The sequence below is a fragment of the Folsomia candida genome, unplaced genomic scaffold (assembly GCF_002217175.1).
Source record: "Folsomia candida strain VU population unplaced genomic scaffold, ASM221717v1 Fcan01_Sc003, whole genome shotgun sequence".
Taxonomy (NCBI): Eukaryota; Metazoa; Arthropoda; class Collembola; order Entomobryomorpha; family Isotomidae; genus Folsomia; species Folsomia candida.
In genome coordinates, this window is record NW_019091195.1 from 8,224,854 (window position 1) to 8,251,881 (window position 27,028).

Consider the following 27,028-nt stretch of genomic DNA (forward strand, 5'->3'; position numbering starts at 1 on the left):
ATTTGAAGCCAGGAATGTATAAGAATGATTTAAATAAATTCAATGCAAGCTACATATTTTGGAGAGCATAATTTGGTAACAGCAAATGGTAATTTATTTGGAATTTCGTTTCTCCAAACTACGAATTCTGCATCACAAGTGACATAATCTGGAGGAGGAGGAGGAATAACCAACTACAGCTATTATAAACTAAAACATTATAGTGGTTTCTTATTCTAAAGATTATTTGTATACCTATGTAGAGATTGAATAACTAACAACAATGAATATGTATTAATAGATGGTTTGATACTGGATGATAAAGTTAATTTTCAAAGAAGTTTCATCACTTTCATGTTCTATCATAGACAAAGTTCTCTTGTACAAAAAATACGTGTAGGCAGTTAGGTTGTACTGGAAGAAGAGGTACAAGGTGTCGCAGTAGCCAGCGACCATTTAAAATACGTAAAAAGAATTGGAAACTATTGGGTTAGGATCAGTCCAGAGAGTTGGTTGTTCTATTAGAGATAGAAAAAGTTACATGAGTGAAATTGCCAATTTGACAAAGTGATGTAATAAGAATAATAGTACGCAGACATACAAATGTAAATATTATTATGAAGACTGGAAATGAAGGCAGAGTAGAATAACATAATTAATTTCCAGTAAACACAGTAAGATGGACATGTGGCATACTTCTATATATAGTCTCACAAGATACAAAGTGGAAATATACAACGAAGAGAGTGGGGTGACAACAGTTTTTGCCGAGTATTTTTACAGATAAACCCGAATTAACGAACCATAACGTGAAATGTCAAATTTGTAATAATATTTTAATACCAAACTAAAGTCTTATGCATGTTCCTCATTCACGAGAACAAACTCACTCATCCATCATATCAAATCGCGAAATCTTAGAGTATGTGCAGTTTTAAAATACATTTGCGTGTGATTTGTTTTGTACACTGTAAGCAAACTTATCTAATTTGAACCAAAGTATAAATGATGCAGAATGTGTGCCGTTTGTGGATATCTACTGGTAAATAACATGCTTCTTTCAACATGAATGGTAACCCATAAAAAACTTGATCATTTACCACTCTTTTATCGCTCGATCAAGCCACACTAATAATAAACTGAAATAAGCCAAACTTTGTGATTTTTAACTGTTAACAATGACTAGAGCCATAAATACGCATTTAAACAAGTTAACAGAATCAATGAGGCATTATTATTAAATACATATGTACTGTACTTAGGAATAATAAACACATCTCTAAATATTATTCTATGTACACATTCTTATAGTTTACCTAAATATTTAGCTTTGGGTTCTTGATTGAACTGATAAAAGAATTGATTAACCGTGGATTAACTTGACAAGCAGATAAGCCCCATTTTCACACGATATATGCGATTAAACGATGGACCCTTCTGATCCGTATTCTTTCAGCAGATTTCTGAGGCGAGAAATTTCTTTGGAAGCAGCTTGCAAGTCGGCATGGATTTGAAGTTCTTTTTCCTTCAGCTTTTTTATATCTCTCTGGCACGCCTAAGAAATTTAAAATGCATTCATATTGAATTAATAACAAATTAGTCTGAGGTGGATTAATCACATATTATTAATTACTATGCATTTACATACCACGTTTTGACGCAGTAGATCAAGTTTGTCACATTTAAGTTTGTTAATTTCATGTTTTAAACCGTCATTTGTTTTGGCATTTGATTCGTCTTCTAAACATAGCGAGCACGAACGCTTGTTTGGTGTTCCTGCAGATGACATCGACTCTAAACCAGTGTCAGAATCTTCGTTGGAGCCTTTGAAGGGTTTTATGCACTTGGCTTTGTGAAAATGATGGTGATGGTGTGATGCAGCAGATCCTTCAAGTTCTTCACTATTCAGAGATGAGTCGTCACTTTCGGAAATTCGGATGCTGTACACAGGAAATAAATCCATAAAGTTGGTGTCATCATTTAGCAATAAGAACCCTGACATTAACAGAAATTGACTTGTGTACCTTGCGGAACAGTGAGGTGGCGTATCCGGACTGGAGACAGAAACTGGTGGGCTTGGTGGTCTCTTGACCAATCCATTCACGGAGGTTATCACTGTAGTTTCTCCAGTACCATTTCGGTAACTCTAAATAAATTGTAAATGATAAATATGTAAATAGTACATTACCAAAGCACAAATAAGTTAATATAACAAATTACCTGCAGAGTCGACGAACTGCTGCTTACATCGACAACAGGGGATCCATTAGCACTACTGTGGATACTGTGTCTCAATTTCATAGAACTGTTGTTACTGTTTGTCCCACTGGTTGAGTGACCATTCGTAGCTGTTGTTGGATCCTTGTTTCCAATGGAATTGTAATGATGAAGACCATGACCGTTGGTAAGAATGCTAGAAGCCGCCGGGGTTGACGACGTAGAGGAGGAGGATAAATTGAACCCCATAGAGTCACCCAAGCCTTTGTTTGTCGCAGAATTGTTCTTTGCTGAACTTAGAGCTGAAAAAAGTAATCCAAATTGTACTCATGTAATTGTAAATTTTAATGAACTTTTTGAATTCTTTAGTATTTGATTCTATGCAATAAATGAGCAAAATGCTATAGATCACCTTTTCGTACAGTTTCCATAAATCGACTTCCAGCACTTCCAGTACTAACTCCGGTACCGTTCCCCATGGAGTCTATCGATCCGCACGATCCCAGAAACTCGACAGACTTTCTCCGTACTTCGTCCACCAACGAACTTAAAAGGGAAGCCCTCGTTCTCATCTAACATTTTTGAAAAAGTAAAATAAGTCATTTAATAAATATTCATATATATTAGATTGGTGGCGGAAACCTGGACTATTCTATATGCATTGTCGAAACAAAACTGAAATTTTGCATTCTGAATTAACTTTTTTAAATTTACATTCTTTGTGGAATATTTTTGACGATTATGAATCGTAGCTGGGTCATCTGACAAAGATTTAAAAGTATAATAACCCTGAGTCGAGCTAAATCAACACTGCACACTACGTTTTTTGTTTACCCTACTGTTAGTTGGCAATATTATTTGACACTTTATCATTCTATACATGTTACGACAAATGAATTGTTTCCAACACAAATTTTCATTTTTGAAGAAATTAAATTTTAATTATTATGTACTGAAAAAATAGTGTGAGTGGACCGTTGCTAAGTTGATGATTGAGATGACCCCCTAGGTCAAATCCGGGTCAAGTGATCCCACACCCTCCAGTGGGGTGTCAATCGATCGGTCTAGATCATACGATCACTTTGGTATATTATAGAATTTTGTGAGATAAGTATTGGCTGAAAAACTTATATTTTGGAGATATTCTTCAAAATAAACGTTTTAGCTATCGAAATAGTACACTCGAGATTTTTAGCTTAAAAAATCAAGCTAAAAATTAGGATGATTTCCTCCTCAGGAATTAAGTCTCTATGTCTGCCTGTTCAAAAGTTATTCAAGGTTAAAGTCGTTGGGCCGGACAAGGGGACTTTCGGCCCAAAGATTTAAAAATGAATTTTTTTTTCAAAATAATTCATTTGTCGCAACCGTATGGGGCACCGCCCATAGAAACGATGTCAGTTAATCGTGGTTAGTTGGAACTAATTACACGTATGAGAATATTAGAAACAAAAGACTAATAACCCAAGTAACCTCAATGCGAATTTACTGCGAATCCCAGTGCAAATTTATGCAATTTTTGTGCATAAAAACATGTAATCATTAATTTGTACAAGATTTGTGCAAAAGATTGTTAAGGGACAAAGGTATTTCTTTGGCCTGAATTTTGACCATGTTGCCAGCATGGAGGATTTGTGAAATTTCTTTTAAAAAATCGTACAAGTCTTCTTCTTCATTTTGATGTATGTCTCAGAAATCCTCCATGTTGGCATCGATGTGAAAATCACATCCGAAGGGGGTCGGTTTTGACAAAATATGCAGTACTCAAACCCAAAAATACCAAATTATGGTAACTATGTAACATATTTGAATTTTATTTTATTATCGTGATGATAAAATTAGCCCGAGCCAGGACTTTTGGAACCGTCGTGTCCGTCCTTCTGTCTGTATATCAGGATTATGATAACTCCCGTTAACCTTATCCTATCGACTTGAAATTTGGTACACATGTAGTATGGGGCAAATGGTGAGTTAAGTACGAAGATGAGCAAATCAGTTAACTGGTTGACCGGTGTGGGTCGTCTGGATGGGTCGGGTATTATCACCAAAAGTTCAAAATTGTCACAGAAAGCTGAAATTTGGTACAGAGATTACTAATGGCTCCTAAAAAAAGAATATTGATTGAGATGGGAGAACTTTTTGTCTGCAGAGACCCGAGGGAGTGACCCATACCGATTTTTAAAAATCGTCATATCGAGTTGAAATTTGGTAAAGAGGTTGCTTCTCATGAAAGAGTATGCAATTAAAAGTGAGCAAGGTGTAACCAGAGTGGCCCATAGGGTGACCCCTTTCTAAAAGTTGGTATTCTAAAAGTTGGTAGACCGATATTCGAGACATTGGTCATATGCACTATTGATTGGGAAATGGTTAAGCGTGATGGAATTTCTCAGAAAACACGTGCGGGCTGAAATTCAAATCAAATCCATCATCCATTTCCCAATCAATATGCACAAATGTGTACAAAAGTGTACAATAGCTGCATCCATAATCCATAGTCCATGATTTGTTAGTGATTTGGTGATGCTTTCACAGGTTCATGATTTCAGCATATTAATCACCATAAGAGTTATAAAATCGACCAATCAGAAAATCGGAATAAAAATATTTTTTGAAAATTATGACGAAATCATGAACAAATCACGGACTATGGATACAGCTAATGTAATGACCGAATTACTATTTGAATCACCCAGTAGGGTCACCCCCACTGGTTTTCTAAAACGGTCGTAGAAGACTGAAATTTGGTATGATCCGTAGGGGTTTCAGCCGAGAAATTTTTAGCCTCCATACCATAGCAATTTTTAAAACTACGTCTGCGTACGAAATACAACTTTGGATGTTCAAGATTTTAACGAAGCGAGCCCCACGGGTGTTGGTGGTGAAGGGGGCAGATTTGTAATTACTTCAAAAATTTAGAAGCGGATTCTGTTCCCGACTAGGACTAAGGAAAAATGAGATCTGTACTGTAGTTTTTTTAAATAATTAATATTACTGGTAAATACCATACGAAAAGACATGAGATTTTGAAATTAACAGAAATATGAATAGCTCGGCTCGGGCTATATCAAGTTCACCGTTGTTGAGTTAAAATTAAAATTAAATGGTTACAAATCGGCTCGTGGCAACAAAAAAAATGGGTGCTGCAGGGCCCAGAAAAATTGCTTATCCCTTAATAATCTTTATATGAATTTGTGTGATGTTAATAAATTACCACACGAAATCCACTAAACTATCACAAATTAATAAGTACCAAATTATTACGAAGGAACTAGTGAAAATTTAGTGCGTATTTGTTGGCACTAAATTCTCACGAGATTGTTTGCACTAAATTCATGCATAATTCGTACCCAGCAAATTGTACAAATCCAAATGCAGTAAACAGGGACAAAGATCTTCACATAAAATTTGTATAGATTATTCTGCAATATTTTAGTACTAAATTATTAATCATTTCTCTATTTTCCGTTAAATAAACCAAACACGAGTCAGTCACTCTTTTGGCCATGTGGCAATATCAACTCAAGAACTTCTTCTCTATTTTTAATTTCCAATTTTAATAAAGTTTCTTAGATAGATACGATCGATCCTGTGTCGGACAATTTGAAAAATCTTCGTAATATTCAAGTTTGAGATTGACCAAGGGGTGGAGGTTGTTCCATCTACGTGGATTTCCAAGGATAAAACTGTGCAAGTTTCCTACTCCTATCCCCAAGGGTTTTTCCTGTTTTAAAAGTGACCCCTGCGTTCTCCCCGGAAAAGATTGGACGAGTTATGGCATATTGTGTATATGTCGAACCATAGGTATTGTTTTTTCTTAGCTAATTTTATGTACATACATATGCAGTTTACTTATACGAAGGTATTTACTAGATTCGGAAGAGAAGGCCATCAAGAAATTGAAAAAGTACACAAAAAATAAATCTATCGACTCTAGTGACAAATACAAATCCAGGCCCAAAATTATCAGAAGAAGAGACTGGGGTGAATACTTTAGAAGCACTTATCTATACTGCGAAGGTAAGCAAAGTCGGATAATTAATTATTGTAAAAATAAAGTATGTAGATGAATTTGCAATAAATAAACAATTGAAATTTAACTAATACAATATGTGTAAATGAATGTGTATTAATTTCATACGTACCATTAGCACACAATTAGCACTAAATTCGCACTAAATTCGTACTAAATTCGCATCATATTAATGCATATTAATTATCACCAAATTCGCATCAATTTCATACATTCTTGTTTGTGTAAATTTTGTACATATTTTGTACAAATAAAGTTGTATTGACAATATTTTGGTATGAATTTTGTACATGCGACTTGTACAAAATTAGTACGAATCACCTTGCCATTTTAACGGTGAATATGCATTAATCCATTGGTACAAATTTACTACAGTATTTTGCAGATTTTGGTTCGTCGGGAAATAAATACATTCGTCCCAGGTGGATAAAACCTCAATTTGTCCTTACATATTATCCACACTTTGAAATTGAGAACAGTTCGTGCAGATAAACCAACGCATTTTTCAATCGCGTGCATAAATACTTTACGAAAACTAGGCTAGACAACTCATTTTCTACTTTGCAAAATCATACATGCATAATGCAAATTCTGCGTTGAAAGGAGTACTGATGGAGATTTTACAGTTCGGGACTGCTGGAATGATGAAGTATTAACTATTTTCCAAGTGATTACACGTTTCCCTCTAATCGAAACAGGATCGCGGTGTCATTGATCAGAATAAATAAATAAAATTCATACGCTAATGCGACTAACTTTTGAGACAACGAAAGGCATTTGGAACATGTAGAAAAGAATTTCCAAAATAATTTGGCATTGAATAGAATACTTGAATAGGTCAATACCTCAAGTTTGGAGAACTTTTCAGCCTTGTAACAAGCGGATTCAGCATTGATGAGTTTGGTGAGGAGGAATTCTCGAAGTTCGGGACCATTGTCAAAAATTGGTGGACTTGGAACAGTCTTTGGAAATAAATAAAATTTCGTCATATAATAATTAACTAATAGTGGAGTAATATATATATATATATATAACTTGTAATGTACAATAATTAACAAAGTATGTATACTTACGGGCCCGAAAAAAGGGACGTCATCTCTGGCCGTAACATTCACTTTGTATCTGCAGAAAACACAAGGGAACCAACTTGTAAATAACTTTTGCTCCCACTTTATTACATTTTCTTCTTGGAAAATAACAATGAAGCAAGTCAAACATGGGTGATAGCTCCGTAGGGATTCATCTAACTACGTGCCTCAGTCCAATGTCGACAACGGAAAAAGTCGTAGACTTATTTCTCACCAGTGAACGCCTTAAATATCTCTCTTCTTCAATTTCTCAGAGCTCTAAATTGCCCTTTGTGCTAATGTAAATGTCGTTCATATGAAATTATGTACTAAATATCATAAGAATTATAAGAATATTAGTATAATTCTACTAAAAATATCTTATTCTACTTTATAAGATCTTTATAAGAATTTTAGTAGAAACCTCAAACTTCCTGATAACAAATTTTACTAGATAGTTTCCTTACGCATGTGCTATCTTTTAATGAAATGAAAAAACGAAAGCCATTCGCAGGAAGTTGACTTTATTTCTATTGTAATTTTCGGAATAGGACCCTTCTCACTCGCTTTCTCTCTCTCTTACTTACCTCGTGTTTGGGCCATTGCGTTCAATAACTTGAACAACGATGAAAGCGTGAAGGAAATGGGAAGCAATCATGTCAGGTGAAAAAGGGGTATTTTCTTCTTGGAAAATCACAGCGACGATATCATTTCCTGAAAGAAAGTGTGAGAAACATATGGACGGTGAAAGTCTGTTATTGGATTGACGTGCTCAAATTTGTTTGAAGTGTATGTTCCTTCCTACCGATATGTCGTTTCCTCTGCAACTGCTGTGGATCTGACTCCATAAACGGAAGGAGGTGAGAGACGTGGAACATGATCTCTCTGTTTTGGTAAACATGGTAAACTGACTCCTCTCCCGTTTGACCGTGCAGGGTGTCCAGTCCTCCACGGTATCTACACACGAAATGGGGAGAGAAATACATGTACAAAGTGTTACACAAGTAAAAGTCACATCCTAACATGTTCTCCTTCGTATATAATGTTAATGCACATATGGATGTATAAACTTTCTCTTCAATTTTGGAGCAAGGATCGCGAATCGACCTCTTATTCCCAACACTACAATATATTGACCTGTAACTGTTGACTTGTAGACTGGAAGAGTAAGTAAAGTGGAAGTAGGCCACCGCCACCGGATTTCTCTTACTGAGCAAATTCAAATAAACTGAGTTCATCTCAGGTTTCTGAATGCAAACGCTGCGTCAGAAACGATATGCTACTTATTCACTTTCGTTCCTTCTCCCCAACTCTAGAAACTCATTGAAATGAGCTTCCACATCTCTAATAAAATGCAAAGCACAAGCTGCATCTTACGGTTGGAAAAGTTTTGTGAGTGAAACCATACAAGAATTGTCAACGCTTGAAACTACTTTGCGCCTAAATGTGGTCATCGACCCAATGGGTCAGTAAACGAAAGACGGAAGCTTCACGAACACACTAACCAAGTCTCACTGTCGCTGACACTAAAAACCATTCATCTTGTTCGGAAATGTTAACTTTTTTATCTCATTTCGGAAAGAATGGAAAAGCCTTATTCGTCTAGGTCTACCACGTGCAATAAAATCCTCCTCTCCTATTAAACGTCCCTACATAGTTCTTGCTAAGAAAATGGCCAATAAAAGAAAATAAGCTCGTGTTATTTAATTTACTCATGACTCACCCTTCATGTCCTGTAAGTGGGATCCGCTCGCCCAAGACCGTTAGAAAGTGGTCCAAACTCTCCGAACTTCTGTTACTAAAAAGATCCTCCTCCGTCGTCTGTCCAGGTTTTTGTAGGACAACTCCAAATTTGTACGTATTGACCAGCACGTGTTCATCGTAAGATGCGCTGAAAAAGAAAGGATAAATAAATAAATAAATCGCCATTGTTGTTGTTCTTCATTATATGTACACAGAAATTGTCTGCGAAAGTTCATGATTGAATATTAAACTTACATCAGATCTGAGGCTCGAGGACAAACGATAGGAATAAATTTCTCTGTTGTTACGTCTTCATTCAGCAACTGTAATAAAAAGTACAAAATATGTGTTACCATCTCCTGGTGGTTTTGAGAAATATTGCGATTTCGCAAGATTATAAGTCCGATAGTTAAGTCGTCCCTTGGCAATTTAGGACACATGTGCGTGCGCGTTTCTTTCACCCAGAAATATATTACCCTTAGCAATCTCTATTACTGTGTCGGTGCGGTGTCTCCGGTATAAAATATTACAGAGATAAAGTTCACCATTATTAAAGCCATAAATCAAGTAAAAGTTTGCACGACAATGACATAAATGTGTATATATATACAGTCGCACACGTGTATTAATATAAAAGAAACACATTCAAAATTTGATCTCGGTACAATTTACTCAAAATACAAGATGTATGTGTTCATATTGGATGGATTAATTAGCGTGTTATTTATATTAGTCTGAAATAAAATAAAAACGGATATATCACAACCTCCGCTAATCCCAAGATCCGTCCAGACAGGCTGACCTAATCCTAAGCTGATAAGCCAGATCGCTTAATCAAGATTTGTAACATACGTTAAGATCTGCAGTAATCAGTAATGCGTACGTGTATTGTCGTGTATGCACATGTACATTCATAGATAAAGACAGCACTGTACCCATGCAAATACGAGCACACGCTTTTTTATATACATTTTTCGACTATAATCCACTTTCCTGTAACTGCTCTTATGAAGGAGAGGGACAGAATGATGTTATATCAATAAACATATCAATTCGGCTTTGGCTATTTACGCAGCCTATCATTTTAGGTGAGATGGAACAGAAAGAACCAGAAATGAATTCAATTATTCAATGCATTCAGTTTGACGTCAAAAGACGTAAAAAGTTGTATATAAAATCGAATTACGGTAAACACTCAATTTTATAAAAATTCTATGAAATTCTGTGATTTTGTTGATATAAAATCAAGGTAACATACGAAAGAGCAGAAAATTGAATTGATAACCACCACATTATTTTGTACCTTTTGCAATGCATCCAAGAAATAATATCCGCAGCGAAAAAATAGGAATAAGGAACTTGATGGAAAGGTTTCTGGAAAGCTGAAAAAGGTTCATTTTGAGAGACTTGCGGGCCGTGGCGTAGTTACCCTATCATTATTTCATCCAAACATGTCCAGAATGAATATAATGCGTAGACTCGGCTCATAACTCACGAGTTACAATCGTTCCTTAAGGGTTACACCACTTTCCTCCAGCAGGTTCAAAAGGTCTCATGTTTTATTTCCAGCATGCTGAAACTGCTCGCCATAATTGTCTTGCTCGTGAGACAGACTGTCTATTAGCAAGATTGAAGTGAAATGATTTTAACTTCTGAACTCACTACGCATTCTGTGCAGTGGAGATTGAAAATATACAAAGTTATGATGACTGAACCTAATTTTTAAATACCTGTTCCAGATCCACATTCACCCAACAACAACCTGACATAAGTATGTAATTGAGAGGAACACAAACCCAGGGTTTTACACGACCCAAACATGTTTTGAGCTTATAAACTTGGTTTTATTTAAAGGCCGTTATTTATACCAGACTCAAAGAGCTTCAAACGAAATTCAACTGACTTGCGAGGAAAGATGTGGATTACGTATGCACAATGGGCAGTGCCCATCATTGTTGTTGTGGGGCGAAGAAAGCTGAACCAGACGTCCGGTGCATTAAGCTGGGTGGATTTTATTACTTATGGGAAGCATTTCAGCGTCAAATTTTTTCTCAATATATCATTCTCATCTCCGCCTCCTTATATCCTTTACCCGCAGTAGTGTAATTTTAATGCTTCGTTCTTCCATGCTCATGTTCGTTCGTGGTAACCCAATATATGTACAATGAAAGTTGGGATGAAAACTCAAAAGTTGTACTCAACTCATCAAATCTCTCCAAAATATGAAACTCACAAAGAAGCAAGAAGAGTCCTAAACTTGAACCATACACAATTGTCTGCCATATGAACAACGTGTATGTAATGTAGAAATAAAAAAAGTATACTAAAAGTTCTGGCTTCTCTCAAATAGTGGAATCAAAATTGTGGTCAGAAGAGTAGTAATTTCTATGAATGTTTGTCTGGTAATTTTCTCAGAGGTTATCATTAAATAAAGTTTAGCTTTCAACCCATGCAACACAGCTTAATGCTCAACAATACAATCACTCCGAGAGGGAAGAACCAAACAAGTAAATTTCCGATAATTGGAACAAAACTCGATGTGAAAAGCATTGTTTGCCTTAACAATATTAAATTGAGCATCCATAGGTCACCCATAAAATCAACGGTAATTATTGACACTCGTCTATTGTTCCTTATTTTTCCTTTAATCTGATGTAACACGACTTGAAAAGACTGTTCGAACCCGGTTTGGTTACGTATGTACGTACGTAAATGGTAGTTGTTCAAACAGACAGGACAATCCAATTTTGTTATTAACTCTCATGCAAATGGCAAATTAAGTATTTAATGTGCTTAACTTTTACAGCCACATGTGCAACGCAAACTACAAGCAAATGTAAAAAGTATATATGATGTACGCTCAATTAACGCACAACGTTGTTCTGCTAGACGATTAAGCCTCGTCGACTACCTGTCGATCAGTTTCTGAACAACAACGTTCATAAGCTACACAAAAGAAACAGACGTTTGTGTGGTAATGACGGCAGTAAAATGATGAGGCAAGCTGAACTACGTGAATGCTTATCTTTACTGCGCGTAGTTAATAGCATCCCGTGCAAGTTCATTAATTAGCCCACATAACGCGATACAAAGTGAAACTAAGAAAACACAATGGTCACTCATTGTTGAGAATGCAAAGTTCCCTGATTGTGTGATTGGTAATGATGCTGTGTGATGTAAATCTCTCGTTCTTGAAATGAGGCACGTTGAGACAAAGCAGTTATATGTCACTTAAATTATTTATTTGGGGCAGTTTGCGACTTAAGAGCTTGAGTGACAAAGTAACTGGTAGACCATGGACAACAGAGTGACATCGAGATAAGAATTGTAACCAATATTTATAAGCTTCGTGTGAATGGCCGGACAAGGTTATGATTAACATGGAGACTTGTAAGTAAATTACATTTATGCTGGAAGAGCAGAACAAAATGATAAGCCGCAAACTCTTAACTAGTCATTTACCTTTAATATTAATTAGTCAAATTAATAAATAATGCATGTGCGTCAGAGGGTAGGATAGGGAAATTGAATTATACAACCTTTTTATACATAATCTTAAAAATACAAATGCAGGAGTCAAATACTTAAAACTTCCTCAACATTCCGCCGGCCTTGAACCAACGGCTTCAATAAAATTAAAATTGACAAAACTGTATACATTACAAAAATTAGAGAATTTCATCTTGGGAAGAATTTTCAATTGGGAGCAAACATAACCTTACAATGGGACGCTTGAAAACACCAGTAGACGTCTTGACCGTGACGACGCGCACTAATGAGTCATTTCCAGGGTGCAGGGCGAGGATACGACCAAGTTTCCAAACGCATGGGGGTAGGTTCTCCTCTTTAATGACGACAATATCGCCAACTGCGATCGCTCGAGATCCACTCATCCACTTCGGGCGCTGTTGGAGTCGGGATAGATATTCGGCTGACCAACGCTTCCAAAAAGCCTGGATCATTTGTTGGATTAACTGCCATCGGGAAAGGCTATTGATTTTGAGATCCAACAAGTTCGGTTCTGGAACGGCTGTTAATGGAGCACCAATGAGGAAATGTCCAGGGGTAAGAGCGGCGAGGTCTTCTGGATTGTTGGACTCAGGGGTCAACGGACGGGAGTTCAGGATCGCTTCGATTTGGCACGCTGCAGTGGTCAGTTCTTCGAAAGTCAATCGGTGCGATCCCATGATTCGCTTTAGGTGAAATTTACAGGATTTGACACCAATCTCCCAGTTTCCACCAAAATGGGGGGCGGCAGGAGGGTTCCAATGCCATCGGATTCCATCTCTTGATAGGTTATCGGCCACTTGCTGGTTATGGGATGAGGAATTTACCAATTGAACCATTTCCTTCATCTCGCGATTGGCACCAATGAAATTTGTACCATTATCGCTGTACATGTCCGTGGGTAGACCTCTTCTGCTTATGAATCGGCGAAAGGCAGCGATAAACATGTCGGTTGAGAGGCTGGTAGCTACTTCCAAGTGTATTGCTCTGGTGGTGCAGCACACAAATACTGCCAGATATGCCTTTAGAGTTATTTTGCTTCGAGGCTGGATGGGCCGAACAGAAAAGGGTCCAGCGTAGTCCACTCCACATTTCAGGAAGGGTCGAGCTGGGTTGACGCGAAATGAAGGGAGGTCTGCCATCACTTGCTGTAGAGTTTGAGCCTTTGTTCTGGTACATGTCAAGCATTTTGCAATTTCTCTTCGGACTGCATCTTTCATGCGGATGATCCAATAACGCCGCTGAAGTACCGACATCAGAAGCTGAGGACCAGCGTGAAAATGTTTCAAATGTTCAGATTTGATGAGTAATTGTGTCAAGTGATGATGGGATGACAGGAGAATGGGATGTCTTTGGTCTTCAGAAATCTTGGCATTTTTTAGACGACCACCAACCCTGAGCAATCCTATTGAATCGATAAAGGGCAGCAGAGAAATTAATTTGCTCTTCTTCTTGATAGGTAGCTCATTGGCGAGGGAGTGAATTTCCTTGGAAAATTCTTGCTGTTGAGAGTGCTTAATCCAGTATGAGAACGCCTGGTCAAGTTCTGCTGGAGTCAAAGGGGGCACATTCGTGGTGGATTTTGTGGACTTGGGGCGAACTTGCTTGTGGACTGGGTGACGTGGTTCCACTGTAGCGACATCTTTACCGGAACGAGTGACGACATGGCACAACTTGAGATCTTGGCGACATTTGAAACTTTTGACAAATCGGAATATGAATGCTGTTATTCTGACAAGTTTTAGTAGAGATGAATATCGGTGCAGGATTGAATCATTGAATTCTATCATTGAATGGAATACGGTCGGTTTTGGTTTTCTTTCTTCACTGGCAGCTAAGGAGTGATTGAGTGGGACACAGCATTGGGGATCAGGTATTCCGTTCTTGAGCCATGGAGGTCCTTCCCACCAAAGGGGGTGGTAGATAAGATCCTTTACAGTGATTCCCCGTGACGCGCAATCTGCAGGATTTTCATCTCCTCGGACATGTCCCCAACGCATGGGCGGAATTTTCTCATGGATACTTGTGACCCTGTTGGCCACGTACGTCTTCCATCTTAAGGAGTCAGACCGGATCCATGCAAGGGTAACGGTCGAATCCGTCCATGCCGTTATTGAATGAATCGGAACTTTTACTGCTGATTGGACGGCGAGTGTAAGGTCGGCGAGAAGACTGGCTCCGCATAGCTCAAGGCGAGGCAAGGATATCTTCTTCAAGGGCGCCACGCGAGTTTTGGATGTGACAAGTGAGATAGAACTATTTTGACCATCGTAGGCACAAAAATAGACTGCGGCTGCATAGGCGTCCTCCGAGGCATCGCAGAACCCGGCGAGGTAGTACTTGGTGGTGGTAAAACTAGGGACATTGAGACTGGGGCACAACAATTGAGAGCCTTGCAAAAAATAACGATTGATGGAGAGTTTGACTAAACCTTCGAGGTCAGTGCGAAATGCATTCCATTGATTGTGAATCTCCATCGGTAAAGATTCGTCCCATCCCTGCTGCAGTTTCCAAATTGATTGCATTATAATCTTGCCATTGATTATGACAGGGGCGAGCCAACCAACAGGGTCAAACAGGCGAGCGATCTCAGAAAGAATGGACCGCTTGGTTACTTGAGTAGTGGATGGAGTTGGCAAAACCATAAAGGTGAATTGGTCTGCTTTAGGGTTCCATCGAATGCCAAGAGTCTTGATCGAGGAATCAGTGTCAAAGTTTAGAAGAGATTGCGTCTCTCTCATCTCAGGCGGTAGGGTATCTAATACGGCTTGGGAATTCGACGACCATTTTCGTAGGCTCATCTTTGCGCTTTCCATCATCTTGATCAATTGATGCTGGGTTTCAATTGCCTCCTCGACTGATGGTTCTCCAGACATCAAGTCATCAACAAAGAAATCGCGGAGGGCAACTTCTGCTGCTCGAGGGAAAGAGTCCTTCTCCAGGGTTGCAACTTCCTCCAAAACTCTGGTGGCTAGGAAGGGGGCTGCAGCAGTTCCGTATGTGACGGTGCGAAGTCGGAAATGCTGCACTGGTTTGCTAGGGTCTTCACGCCATAAAATGCGATGAAACTCTCTGTCAGGCGACGAAAGCAGGATCTGCCGATACATTTTCGCGACATTGGCTACAAAGGCAATCTTGTGGATTCTAAAACGAGTCAAGAGATCAGTTAGGCTATCCTGAATGGTGGGGCCAACCATCATCGTGTCATTTAGTGAAACACCGTTTGATGTCTTCGCGGAGGCATCGAATACAACCCGAAAACTTGTTGTTGTACTGGATTCCTTGAGGATAAAATGATGCGGGATGTAACAGGCTGAAGTTGAATCCTCTGGTGTAACACGTTCCATGTGGCCTAAATCTTCATATTCTTTCATGAATAGTGCATATTGTTTCTTGTGGTCTGGATTCTTGGCAAGACGTCGTTCCAAATAGAGGAGACGCTTCATGGCAATATCCATGGATTTACCAGTTGCTGGTACTCTGATTGCAGGATTTGACAGACCTGCTGACGGTGGAGGAGGGTGGCATACCTGAGATTTGAATGGAATCTGCACGGTGAATTGACCATTCTCTTCTCGGCGATAGGTGGAGGCGAAGTGAGATTCGACCTTTGATTCGTCTGAGGTTTGGAGCCGCTGCAAGGGCGCACTCTCAATTTCCCAGAATCTCCGTAGCGTAGCGTCGAGGTGCTCATCCTGATCACTGGCAGAGGAGATTGAATTGGTACTGCGACCATGTTGCGAGGCGAGGGTGGCATGGACCTGAGGATTGATTAAAGGGGCGTTTGGGGCACCACCACCAATCAGCCATCCGAAACTAGTTGAGATAGCGAATGGACTGTTGGGTGGGCCTTTCAACTTGGTACCCTTGAGAATGTCGAAAAAGAACTCAGCACCCAGGAGCATGTCAATGTCTTGAGGCTTGTAGTAGTTGGGATCGGCTAATTGGAGGTTTTGGAGATGTGACCATCTGCTGTGGTCGAAGGTTGAAGATGGGAGTCTGCCAGTGATCTTCGAAGTGATGAGACACCTGGAGACAAAGAATGAAATGGTTGAATCAAAATGTGGGCTGACTGAGAATTCAGTAATTCCAGTAGCATTGACAAGGGATACTCCACCTAGACCTGTTGCCGTTGCGAAGTACCGTCTGCGAGGAACTCCAATCCTTTTGATGCAAGAGTCCGTCACATAGTTTGCATTGCTGCCATTGTCGGCCAGCACTCGGAGGGTGTGGTAGTTACCGCTGGGGTCTGCTACCTGGACGAGGCATGTTGCCAGTAGGGTGTCGTATTCCTTGGGAGTGGAATGAGACTTGTCACGTGGGGGATGAGGGGCGCTGTTTTCTGCATGTAGCACCACTGGAGGAATGGCTGCGGCATCGGCTTGCCTGGGTTTGTGTAGAAGGGTGTGGTGCTTACCATTGCACGTCCTACACGTTCTGTTGCTGGGACAGTCTTGGATTCTGTGGGGCCCAAAGCAGTTGAAACACAAATTCAACTTCTTGACGCCATCAACTCGTTGCTGAATTGGGAGTCCCAGAAACTTCTCACACTTGAATAGAGGATGAGGACTTGCTTCACATAAATGACAATTTCTGCTGGCATTTGTGGTGTGGACCATATTACGTGTCTGAACTCTGTTGCCATGCGGGTTGTTGGGGTGCACGGGCTTCGATGATGATGATAATGATCCACTTGCTGCTAGTGCTCGAGCTCTCTGCTCGAGAAATTCGAATAGGGATTTTAGTGAGGGAATGGAGCTGTCCTTGAGCGACTGCTCCCACAATTCTTTGGATGTTGAATCCATCTTCGTAACTAGGATGAAAAGGAGATGCGCGTCCCACTGATCTGTAGGAAGCTTGAGGACATCCAGTGATCGGATGCACTCACGAGAGACATCAACTAGGCTACGGATTGATGTTGATGACTGCGGCTTCACAAGAGCTTGGTTGTGGAATCTACGGAGAATGGCGAAAAGTAGTTCGCGATCGTTCTGATACCTATCAGACAACTGGGACCACGCAATATCATAGTTAGTGTCCGATATTATCATACTAGAGATTTGCCTGTATGCTTCATTCTTGAGTAGAGATTTTAGATAGGTAAGCTTCTGTGACTTACTAAGAGACAAGTTGTCATGCACGGCAGTGACAAACATGTCCCGAAAAGTGACCCAATCTTGCAGATTGCCGTCGAAAGAGGGAAGTTCGAGACGAGGGAGTCTGATATCCGTCGTGGTTGGAGTGGTTGAACTGGTTGCAGCACTTGAACTGGAGGCGGAAGATGAGACTGGGAACTTCATCTTGATTCCAGTAAATGCTGATAATAACTTGGTGGACTTGGTCATTAGTCGCTGAAATTCTTGTTGGTGTGGTGTCATGTCTGGAGGTGATGCAAGCTGTATCTTACGGTGAATCTCCATTACGTCGGTCTGGCAGGCTTTCACCATCGACAGAAGATGACTGGTGTGTGCTTCATCTAATGGGGTTGTCGCGTGAGAGGTCAATTCTGTTTCCAGATAATCAATGAGGTCGCTAGTGGTGGAGCGTTCACTGGTTGCTTTATCCAGCACTGTGGGTGCCATGATTGTTGTTGCTACTGGGGTTCAACCCGACGCCCGATGGCCGATTCTGAACCTCCTATCCAGTAACCCACAACAATGGACTTAACGAAAGACAGCGCTTACCAAATTTACACACTTGCGAATGGACGGTTTATATCCGGTTGAAGCGAGACCAAAATGTTGAGAATGCAAAGTTCCCTGATTGTGTGATTGGTAATGATGCTGTGTGATGTAAATCTCTCGTTCTTGAAATGAGGCACGTTGAGACAAAGCAGTTATATGTCACTTAAATTATTTATTTGGGGCAGTTTGCGACTTAAGAGCTTGAGTGACAAAGTAACTGGTAGACCATGGACAACAGAGTGACATCGAGATAAGAATTGTAACCAATATTTATAAGCTTCGTGTGAATGGCCGGACAAGGTTATGATTAACATGGAGACTTGTAAGTAAATTACATTTATGCTGGAAGAGCAGAACAAAATGATAAGCCGCAAACTCTTAACTAGTCATTTACCTTTAATATTAATTAGTCAAATTAATAAATAATGCATGTGCGTCAGAGGGTAGGATAGGGAAATTGAATTATACAACCTTTTCATACATAATCTTAAAAATACAAATGCAGGAGTCAAATACTTAAAACTTCCTCAACACTCATATTCCCTTCTTATTCCACAAGGGATTGTGAATGTTAAGTCCATAAACAACTTCGAAATACTCGGCCTTCGTTGCAACTGCATGCTATATATATGCATCCTCAGCAAAGAGTTATTCAAATGTGAAAGAAGAGTTGTGTTCTTCAGGAGGGCACATTTATACACTTGTAGATACATAGATATACATATGCAGTTGTAGGTAATTACATTAATCTGCTGGAGGCCACAATGAAGATTAATTAATCGGTTCGTGGGTAGAGAGTTGAGTTGTAGTAGTAACGCATGGTAAAACATATTATTATGAATATTATTATGCAGCAGGGAGGGAGGAGAACTGTGTGTGCACGTGATACAGCTCTGGAGAGATGCGTTTATGTATATCCTTCAAGAAATTGAGAAATCTGGATTCTTCATTAACTCGAGAAAAGTTAAGGCTTGATGGCTGCAACTTCCTTCCAACCAACCAACCACCTGCATTTACACTTTGTACATATCATCTTTACACTCCAGCAGCAAAAGTAGCTCAATCACTGAACCCAAAACTATTGTTATGCTTTTTGTGTACAATCTAAATTGCCAAGAGGAAAGGGCTAAAAGAGGATGAGATGAGTGAGGTGGCCCTCCGTTGCTGTCTCAAACCCGGTTCCAAATGGAAACAAAGTTTATTGCTCACACTCATCTAATGAATATTCCTAAACAACAAATCTCATATTTCATCCGTAGACAGCAAGAAAAAAGTGAGACACAGGTGTATCGAATCAAACATCTTTCGACACTGCTCGTTTCTTCTCCTGCTGCGGTCAGATCCAGATAGCCAATTACTAAAGCCAACGGAATTTTAGATTTCTGGTTTATGTTTTATTTAATACGAGTAAAAGAGCCGTCGTAAATTAAACTATGATTGAAATCAATCCTTATTTTTTATTTATGGTTAATGTACTTAAATATATGTATTCTTGTTGATATTCATGTATGAGAGGGAATGAAACCTACACAGGGGAATTTAGCCCGAGTCAGGGTTATACTACTTCTAACTCTAAAAAAATCAGTAAAATAAACCGAAGCAAATTAGTAAAGGTAATAACTTTTTTCTAAATAAGTTGAGGGACATGATTGATGATGTGTAAATAAGGAAAATGACTCAGACGACAAAAATCGTATAACATTCGAATATCAAAAGTTGAAAGTGTTTTAGAACAAGGAACGACTTGTGTTGGACAAAGTCCGAGGATTAATGATTAGTTGAATTAAGCGACAAAGGAATATTTTACTCAGTTGTCGTCTGTGACATGAGATGATAGGAGGCATTCAGCTAATTGAAGCCCTTTTACTGTACAGAATACTCTTTTTTTATTTCTTCAGCCAAATGGAAAGTTATATAATGGAGATAAACTATTAAATAAAAGCTGCGTATATTTATATACTATCAGCGCATAATATCCCCAATAATAAATACAATACGACGGATATTGAATCATTATGATTTGATTACAAATCAGAATATTACGAACCACTAAAAATTCAATCTCTAAGGGATCTCAACTTTGCGGTACCTCAGGTAATCGACTGGATACAAAGTGAAGAGGGCAAAGTTGACCGATCCTGGATTTTAAAAGAGGCCGAAGGAGCCACAACTCTGTTTTTAGTTTTTAAATGTGTGATGGGCATCCCTCAATAGCAAATGATCGTTGTAAAGAAGATAGCCCTGAAATGGACGCCGACCGTCTCATCGACTGAGTGACTTGATTTCTATTATGTAATCTTTGATTAAGAACATTTTCTTGTAGTGCCAGTTGAGTGAGTGTGTTATAAAAAGTACGACCGAGTTAAGGATGAGTTTTTGTTCAAGTCTGCATGGGTGGCCTTTAAATGCCTCAATAATAAATATCTGATTGTTATATTACACCAGGCATTCCTTGTAAAATGCATCTGGCTGTCTATTAGCTACCCAAATTTTCTGGGATTAAAAACAGGAAAATAAAACAATTTAAAGATTCACAAGCACATGAAAATAATTTTATACCCTGTCAACAAAGGTATAAACAATGAAACGATTAACTATTGGGATTTCATCAATTTTTACCTAAAAAGTCATATTTTGTATTAACCTATGCGTCAACATTGAGTAATATAGAATTATGAAGACAAACGGCTACTGCAAAATCATATTCTTTGAATAAAGCTTTGAGTGGACATTGACTTATTATTTAATAACTTTGAATTTTACGCTTAGGAGAGTGTGGATTCCCATTTCGAGCAAGAGAATGGGGAACAACCTTCTATTCTGTTGATTAACGATGGAAATAAAACACAGGAAGCATCCTTTCAAACCATGGCTTTATTTGGTTAAGTTAATCTTACGTCATGAAAGCGTTAAACCGCAGAAATGGTATACTTGCACATCAATTGGCCTCTCAATCATTGCAAACATCACGATGCAGGATTGGCTCTATTGTAAACTTTGGTTACCTTATTTTGGTAATGACCTAACGATGCAACTAGTTGCACAATTTATTTAGTTCATAAATAGCACAATGTTTCATTAAAGTCTTGGTAATAAATCCCAATTGGATATGCTTGTAGTGAAATGGAATTTATTCTGGACAGAGTGATCCTGCAGTATATTTACAAGTGTTTGAGTAATAAAAGGCTACAAAATGTCTTGAGAATCTTCCCATGACTAATAAATAAAAAGTTGTCTTTTGACAAAATGATTTTGTTAAGCGTGGCATCTCATCGCTGCTCAATCCTCGGCTGTAATAATGTCTCCCTTAAATATTTTATGATTTTGTTCCTATTATTTAAGACGACTAAACAAAACAATGAGATGATGATAAGACAGTAACCAGACAAGACTTGTTCCCACAGTGGAAGGAATTTCGTTCCCACAAAGGTTACAATTTCGGTTGAGTTCTCAAAACCAAAACCCACATTATGGAATGATTGTTGGTTGTGTATGTATGCACGTCCTTCTGAATTTTGTAGTGCAGTGCATAAACCTTTGATTTTACCACTGCCTCTTTTTCTAGGAACACTGGTGTGCGAAAATTTTTACTGTCAAGGCACGACGTATTTACCTATGCGTATGGTAATGAAATGCTATTGCCAGTTAAGTATACTGTCTAAATTTGCTAGAAATGGGCACAGGATGAACAATTTGCAGTTTCCGGTTCGTAAGTATTTTCAGAAATTGGAAAGTCTCTCACGGTTTAGAAAATACACTTAGCAAACCAGAGGGTGAACTAATTCTCATGTTTTAAAAACCCGAGGGTCTCGGGGTGGATTCCTCACAACAAGAAGATACATAAAACAATGGGCCCGGATGATAAGTTAGCAACAGCATCCCAGATGAAATTAGATATAAACTCTGATGTAAAGCAGAAGTTATCATTGCTTAATAAACAGTAATGAGAACGCAGACCTAATGAATTAATAATGTGTAAAGGAGCTCGCTCACCTTAGCCATTCGGCCGGGGCAGGGAGAATTGGTGCCACTCAAACATGACACGGGTACTAACTCCGCCTGCAATAAGGGAAGGAAAAACGATTATTAATTAGATGAAATGTTACTCATTTGATCCACGAACAGCAATTAATTTAGTAATTAATTATTAATAATTGTTACTTGATTCACGTACCGAAGTCCCAGTTTTGAGTCTCAAAATCAAACGCCAATGTTCATGCCCTAAAGAACCAGAAGATCACATATTACATAACTTGTTACGAAAAGTTTACAATTTGTCCCTTGCATTATCGTCGGTTGAATATAAATAACATTGTGTGCCATTGGAGCTCAGCATCACTTGGATATCAGACCCCTTTAAACGGTCGATGCAAAGGACAATGGTTATCTTATGGTTACTATATATTGACGGGAGTAACTTGTTTGTACAATACCTGCAACGGTTTCCGCTTTGACGGATAGAAGAATCGGGCCGAGTTTTTCGTCGCTGGCACAAAAATTGTAGTGTTCCTGCAAGTAAAATAAGAACATGTAATTCTTGATAATGCACATAAACTACGTCAATTCTTATCCAAAATCTCATTTGCTCAATATCATCATCATCACTACCAAAAGAGTAAAACGGCGAGTCATCGCCATTTATATGTACACACATATTTCTGCATGTTCGACATGAACTACCACGAGAATCCATTAACGCCAACTTGGTCAGGAGATTATTATAATCGTTTAAAATTCTTAACCCACTCCGATTGTATCACAAAATCTCAATGCAATTTAACCGACAAACCAAATGAGTGACGGTACATATTCTATGCTTATTTTAAATAACACACTTGACACTGCTTTTCATAGTAGAGTAGAATCTGTCTATGCAATTGCAAATCACTGTCCTCTCATAACAGCGCATTTAAACTCATGTATAACGTATGATGAGGTGACCGAGAGTCAGCTAGAGACGGGCAAAGTGGAGTTGATTAATTAAAGGTTTACAACTTACAAGTGCTCAGCACAAGCCAACCTGATTTGACTATTTAATTTTTCGCATGAATGCTTTTGTACTACTACGGGTAGCGTACTGAATATGATACCTCGGAAAAAAAACGTTGTAACTAAATGGTGAGTTTAATGTTGTTGTATGACCTAGTTCCATAACCCAATGTCCATTACTGGATCGGTCGTTTTTTGAAAATTACATTTCGTGCAACCACTCATCTATGTATCTACCTTGATTATTGCTGTTATTTTTTCAGGATTACTTTAACTTTTCGATATGCAAAAAATTATGTAGGATGAGACAACACAGCATTATGGATGTGGTGCAGAGTTAAATGCAAAAACCGCTAATCTTTAATGGCCCACTAATCACCCACCATTACTCATCATCATTCTAATAATGATTAACCATGCCTAAAGGCTTGTTCGTGAAGTGCTTAACCTAAAACTCGCCAGTAATGGTCATGACTAAGGAATATTATTTGTCTTAGCGAATTCTCCCAAAAAATTTCTGAGATTTGCTCAAAGTTTTTACTTCCAACTAAAAAAGCTCTGACTTTTTCAATTAAAGTTTCACACTGTGTCAATTACCCCATGCGGAATGACTCATATATGTGGGAAATAGTGTTTCACGAATTTTCTTAAAATCAATACACTTCATGCACAAACCTCGGTAGTATATTTAGTATAGTGAATAGTGATTCACTTCCGAAACGACCAACCGCAACAAAGAATGCGAAGCGGAGGGGAGATTGTATCAAGTCGAATTTCACCTGGTAGAGAGAATATTATGACTCATGCGAGCGAGGGGATTCGTATTTCGTAATCATCACAAATCCAGTGTCACAAGAAGGAGCTTGCATTTTGTAAAAATAATTCTAGGTGTACCAATTGTACACGAGCAGGAGCTATACAATTTCAAATGAAACCAGAAATTCATAGATGAATCTTTCATAAAACAGATCTGTTTTATGAAAGATTTTAAAATTTGCAAAAGTGCAAAGTATTCGTTCATGTTCATATTTTTAATCCGGTGAATCAAGGGTAGGATAAATTGCTTGACATATCGTCTTCGACACCTTTCCTTTCACAAACAAATTTGGGCATATGACAAACATGGGAGCAAATTATCGGATAAAATAATTGATTCAATCACGACAAGAGATGTTGAGCTGTCTCCCTGTCGCAATTTTGTAGATGAGTAACTTATCAACGTCATAAGAAAGTGGTAAAACATAAATCAGTCGGAAAAGATACAATGAAATATTTCCTATGTACAAACCAGTCGATCAAGAATATAAACAACAAACCTTCAGCTAGAAACAACAATTCCAAAGAATAACAGACATGTACACATGTACCAAAGTGCACACTTTGGCTTTACTTTGGTTTGATGTTTCCCTTGGAACCACGAGTCATCAATATTAAAATTAATATGGGTAATAATCCATTAAAAATAAAACTTGTCTTAGGCAATAAGGTATGTTGAATTTGCAAACACATTTGTCTATGTCAATGCAAATTCAAATGTTTATTCATAGAGTTTAATTGCCATTTACTTTTAATTATCAAAACATTGAACATTCGTATAAGATTATTCGCACACTAAATTTCGAAATCAACATTCGTACTAATCAAACAAAATGCAAAGTTGGCATCATAAAATCGGCAGGATTCATCTAACTTATTTGGTATGAATAAGATTGTATTGATATTTTTAGTAATAATGACTGATGCTCTCTCACGATTCAGTGGGGTAAAGCAAACACAGAAGAAAGTGAGAGCTACTTACATTTAAATTGTATCCCAACGCTTTTATGTTCAACCGAGTAACATAATAAGCTGATTAAATTTTAACCATTCAAGTCAACGGAAAACTGACGGCAAATTGCCTTCACTTCAAATGGTCTGATTGATGATGATCCGAATGGTGTTTTACAAAAAAATGGTCACAACTCCTAACGCCAAACCATATTAACAAAACGAATCACTTGTGGTATGGTAAATCCATTTAAAGCACATCAATATAAATGATGGATGAAGTGAAAATGTGTTTTAATTTAAATGAAATGAGGAAAAATGCTCATATCTAAGCATGCACATATGTACATACACATGTTTATGAACTTGAAAGTCTAGTCCTTCTGTGGTTTGATTTACAACAGAGCAATAAAGTACTTTCTACTTCATCGGAGAATTTATCAAAATTGGACAAAGACCAAATTTTAGACTATAAGAAACACATTTTCTTCAGCGATCTTTATACATATTTTGCTAATCGAGACGAGACAAAAAAAATAGTGGAAGGTGAAGGCCTGTGGTGAATAAAAATTACTTACATGTGTGACATCGAAATGAAATATGTAACCAACGCAGACGTTTTGAACTTCTTTAAATGTACAGGGTGGTTTAAATGTCAGGTTACAATGGAAAATTTTTCAATGGGAAAAATTCGTAAATTTCCATTAGTTACGGATTTGGGATTGACATTTTTATCAAAACACTGATGACAAATTCTTAAAATATTGAATTTCAGAGGCAAAATTTCGGTAACTAATGGAGATTTGCGAATTTTTTCCATTGAAAAATTTTCCATTGTAACCTGACATTTAAACCACCCTGTATAATATTAATATGTATGCTAATTAGTGTATCATATAATTCACAATAATTACGCCGTTCTTTCTCCGTTCCTGGGAACGAGTAAAAATCATAAAATAATTTATTGTTTGCAAGTTTTTCCTCAACTATGTAGTAGTAAATATGCGCATAGTTGATAAATCTATCAAGGGGTGAAAAGCAGTTAATTATTTAAATTGACAAACTCAAATAGCAAAGAATGAGCAATTGCAATTGAGATTGGGAATTTGCGTTAATTATCGTGAATACCAGAGAAAACAAGTTTGAACTTGTTAGCTAAAACAATTTACGACCTGTACAATTTCGAAAAATTATAAACTAGGACTGGTGCAGTCGATCCATTTCATATAATGTCACAGTAACTACTGTTGAGTGGAATTCGATACACCATAAGTTAGTACAATCATATAAATAATGTCATGTTTTTACTAGACTAAAATTATAAGTTCCTTTTCGTTTGTTTTAGCTGTGAAACATATTTAATTCGGGGAGTGCATTATAAGAGAACAAGCGTGCAAACGCAGGACACACGCAACACAAAAACAGCCAAGTACTTAAAACTAACTCGACCGTGCATCATTATTGTAACAGCAGCAGACAAACAGCATTCCACAATTTTAACAAAGCTGAACTAAAATTTTTCAACGGCCGGATGTGTAGAATTTCTTTCACGATAAAAAATCTCATGGTTTCCGGTAAATAAGCAGAAGACAAAGAAGCAAATAAGGTGGAGACGATACGCCGATGTTAAACTAAACATGTAGCCAACACAGCTTATTGCCTTCACCTTATGCACTTGGAAGATTTACACAGGAAATGGGGAACAATTACAATGTGTAATTGTGATGCAAAACTCAGCAAAGCGTAACCAAACCCGATCTTCTAATTCTAAAAAATTTCTACTTGACAATAAATATAAGTGCATGATAACGTTAGTCACTCAATTCATTACGAATACAAATACAAAGAAAATCTACTACTGACAAGTTTCATATGCTAAATCCTACACATTAAAGTCAACCTTAAATTCTAAACTAAATAAAATGAAGTGGTTTGACTTGTCAGTCGTGAACATAAAGTTGGTGATCAAAAGTTAAAATGACATGTCTCAATGTTTGTTGTGACCTTTGTCGTTTGTCATCCTTTCAATTCCTGCCGCTCATGATTAC

At 38.0% G+C, this 27,028-nt stretch overlaps 1 protein-coding gene across 7 annotated transcripts in view; it reads right to left on the reverse strand.

Annotated features, from left to right (window-relative positions):
* Positions 1 to 56: 56 nt before the first annotated feature.
* The window catches only part of LOC110847912 (rap1 GTPase-activating protein 1), a 122,018-nt gene continuing 95,046 nt past the window's right edge, over positions 57 to 27,028 (reverse strand). For all 7 annotated transcript variants that reach the window (XM_022094950.2, XM_022094953.2, XM_035849624.1 and 4 more), the window contains 14 exons: positions 22,658 to 22,733; positions 22,399 to 22,445; positions 22,218 to 22,283; positions 9,289 to 9,356; positions 9,014 to 9,181; positions 8,096 to 8,247; positions 7,878 to 8,004; positions 7,297 to 7,345; positions 7,069 to 7,185; positions 2,609 to 2,768; positions 2,200 to 2,498; positions 2,004 to 2,125; positions 1,628 to 1,919; positions 57 to 1,534 (listed from right to left, as the gene is read on the reverse strand). In XM_022094950.2, coding sequence (XP_021950642.1) covers positions 1,400 to 1,534; positions 1,628 to 1,919; positions 2,004 to 2,125; positions 2,200 to 2,498; positions 2,609 to 2,768; positions 7,069 to 7,185; positions 7,297 to 7,345; positions 7,878 to 8,004; positions 8,096 to 8,247; positions 9,014 to 9,181; positions 9,289 to 9,356; positions 22,218 to 22,283; positions 22,399 to 22,445; positions 22,658 to 22,733 — 1,878 coding nt within the window. In that variant the 3' untranslated portion in view covers positions 57 to 1,399. The remainder of the gene's footprint in view (positions 1,535 to 1,627; positions 1,920 to 2,003; positions 2,126 to 2,199; positions 2,499 to 2,608; positions 2,769 to 7,068; positions 7,186 to 7,296; positions 7,346 to 7,877; positions 8,005 to 8,095; positions 8,248 to 9,013; positions 9,182 to 9,288; positions 9,357 to 22,217; positions 22,284 to 22,398; positions 22,446 to 22,657; positions 22,734 to 27,028) is intronic.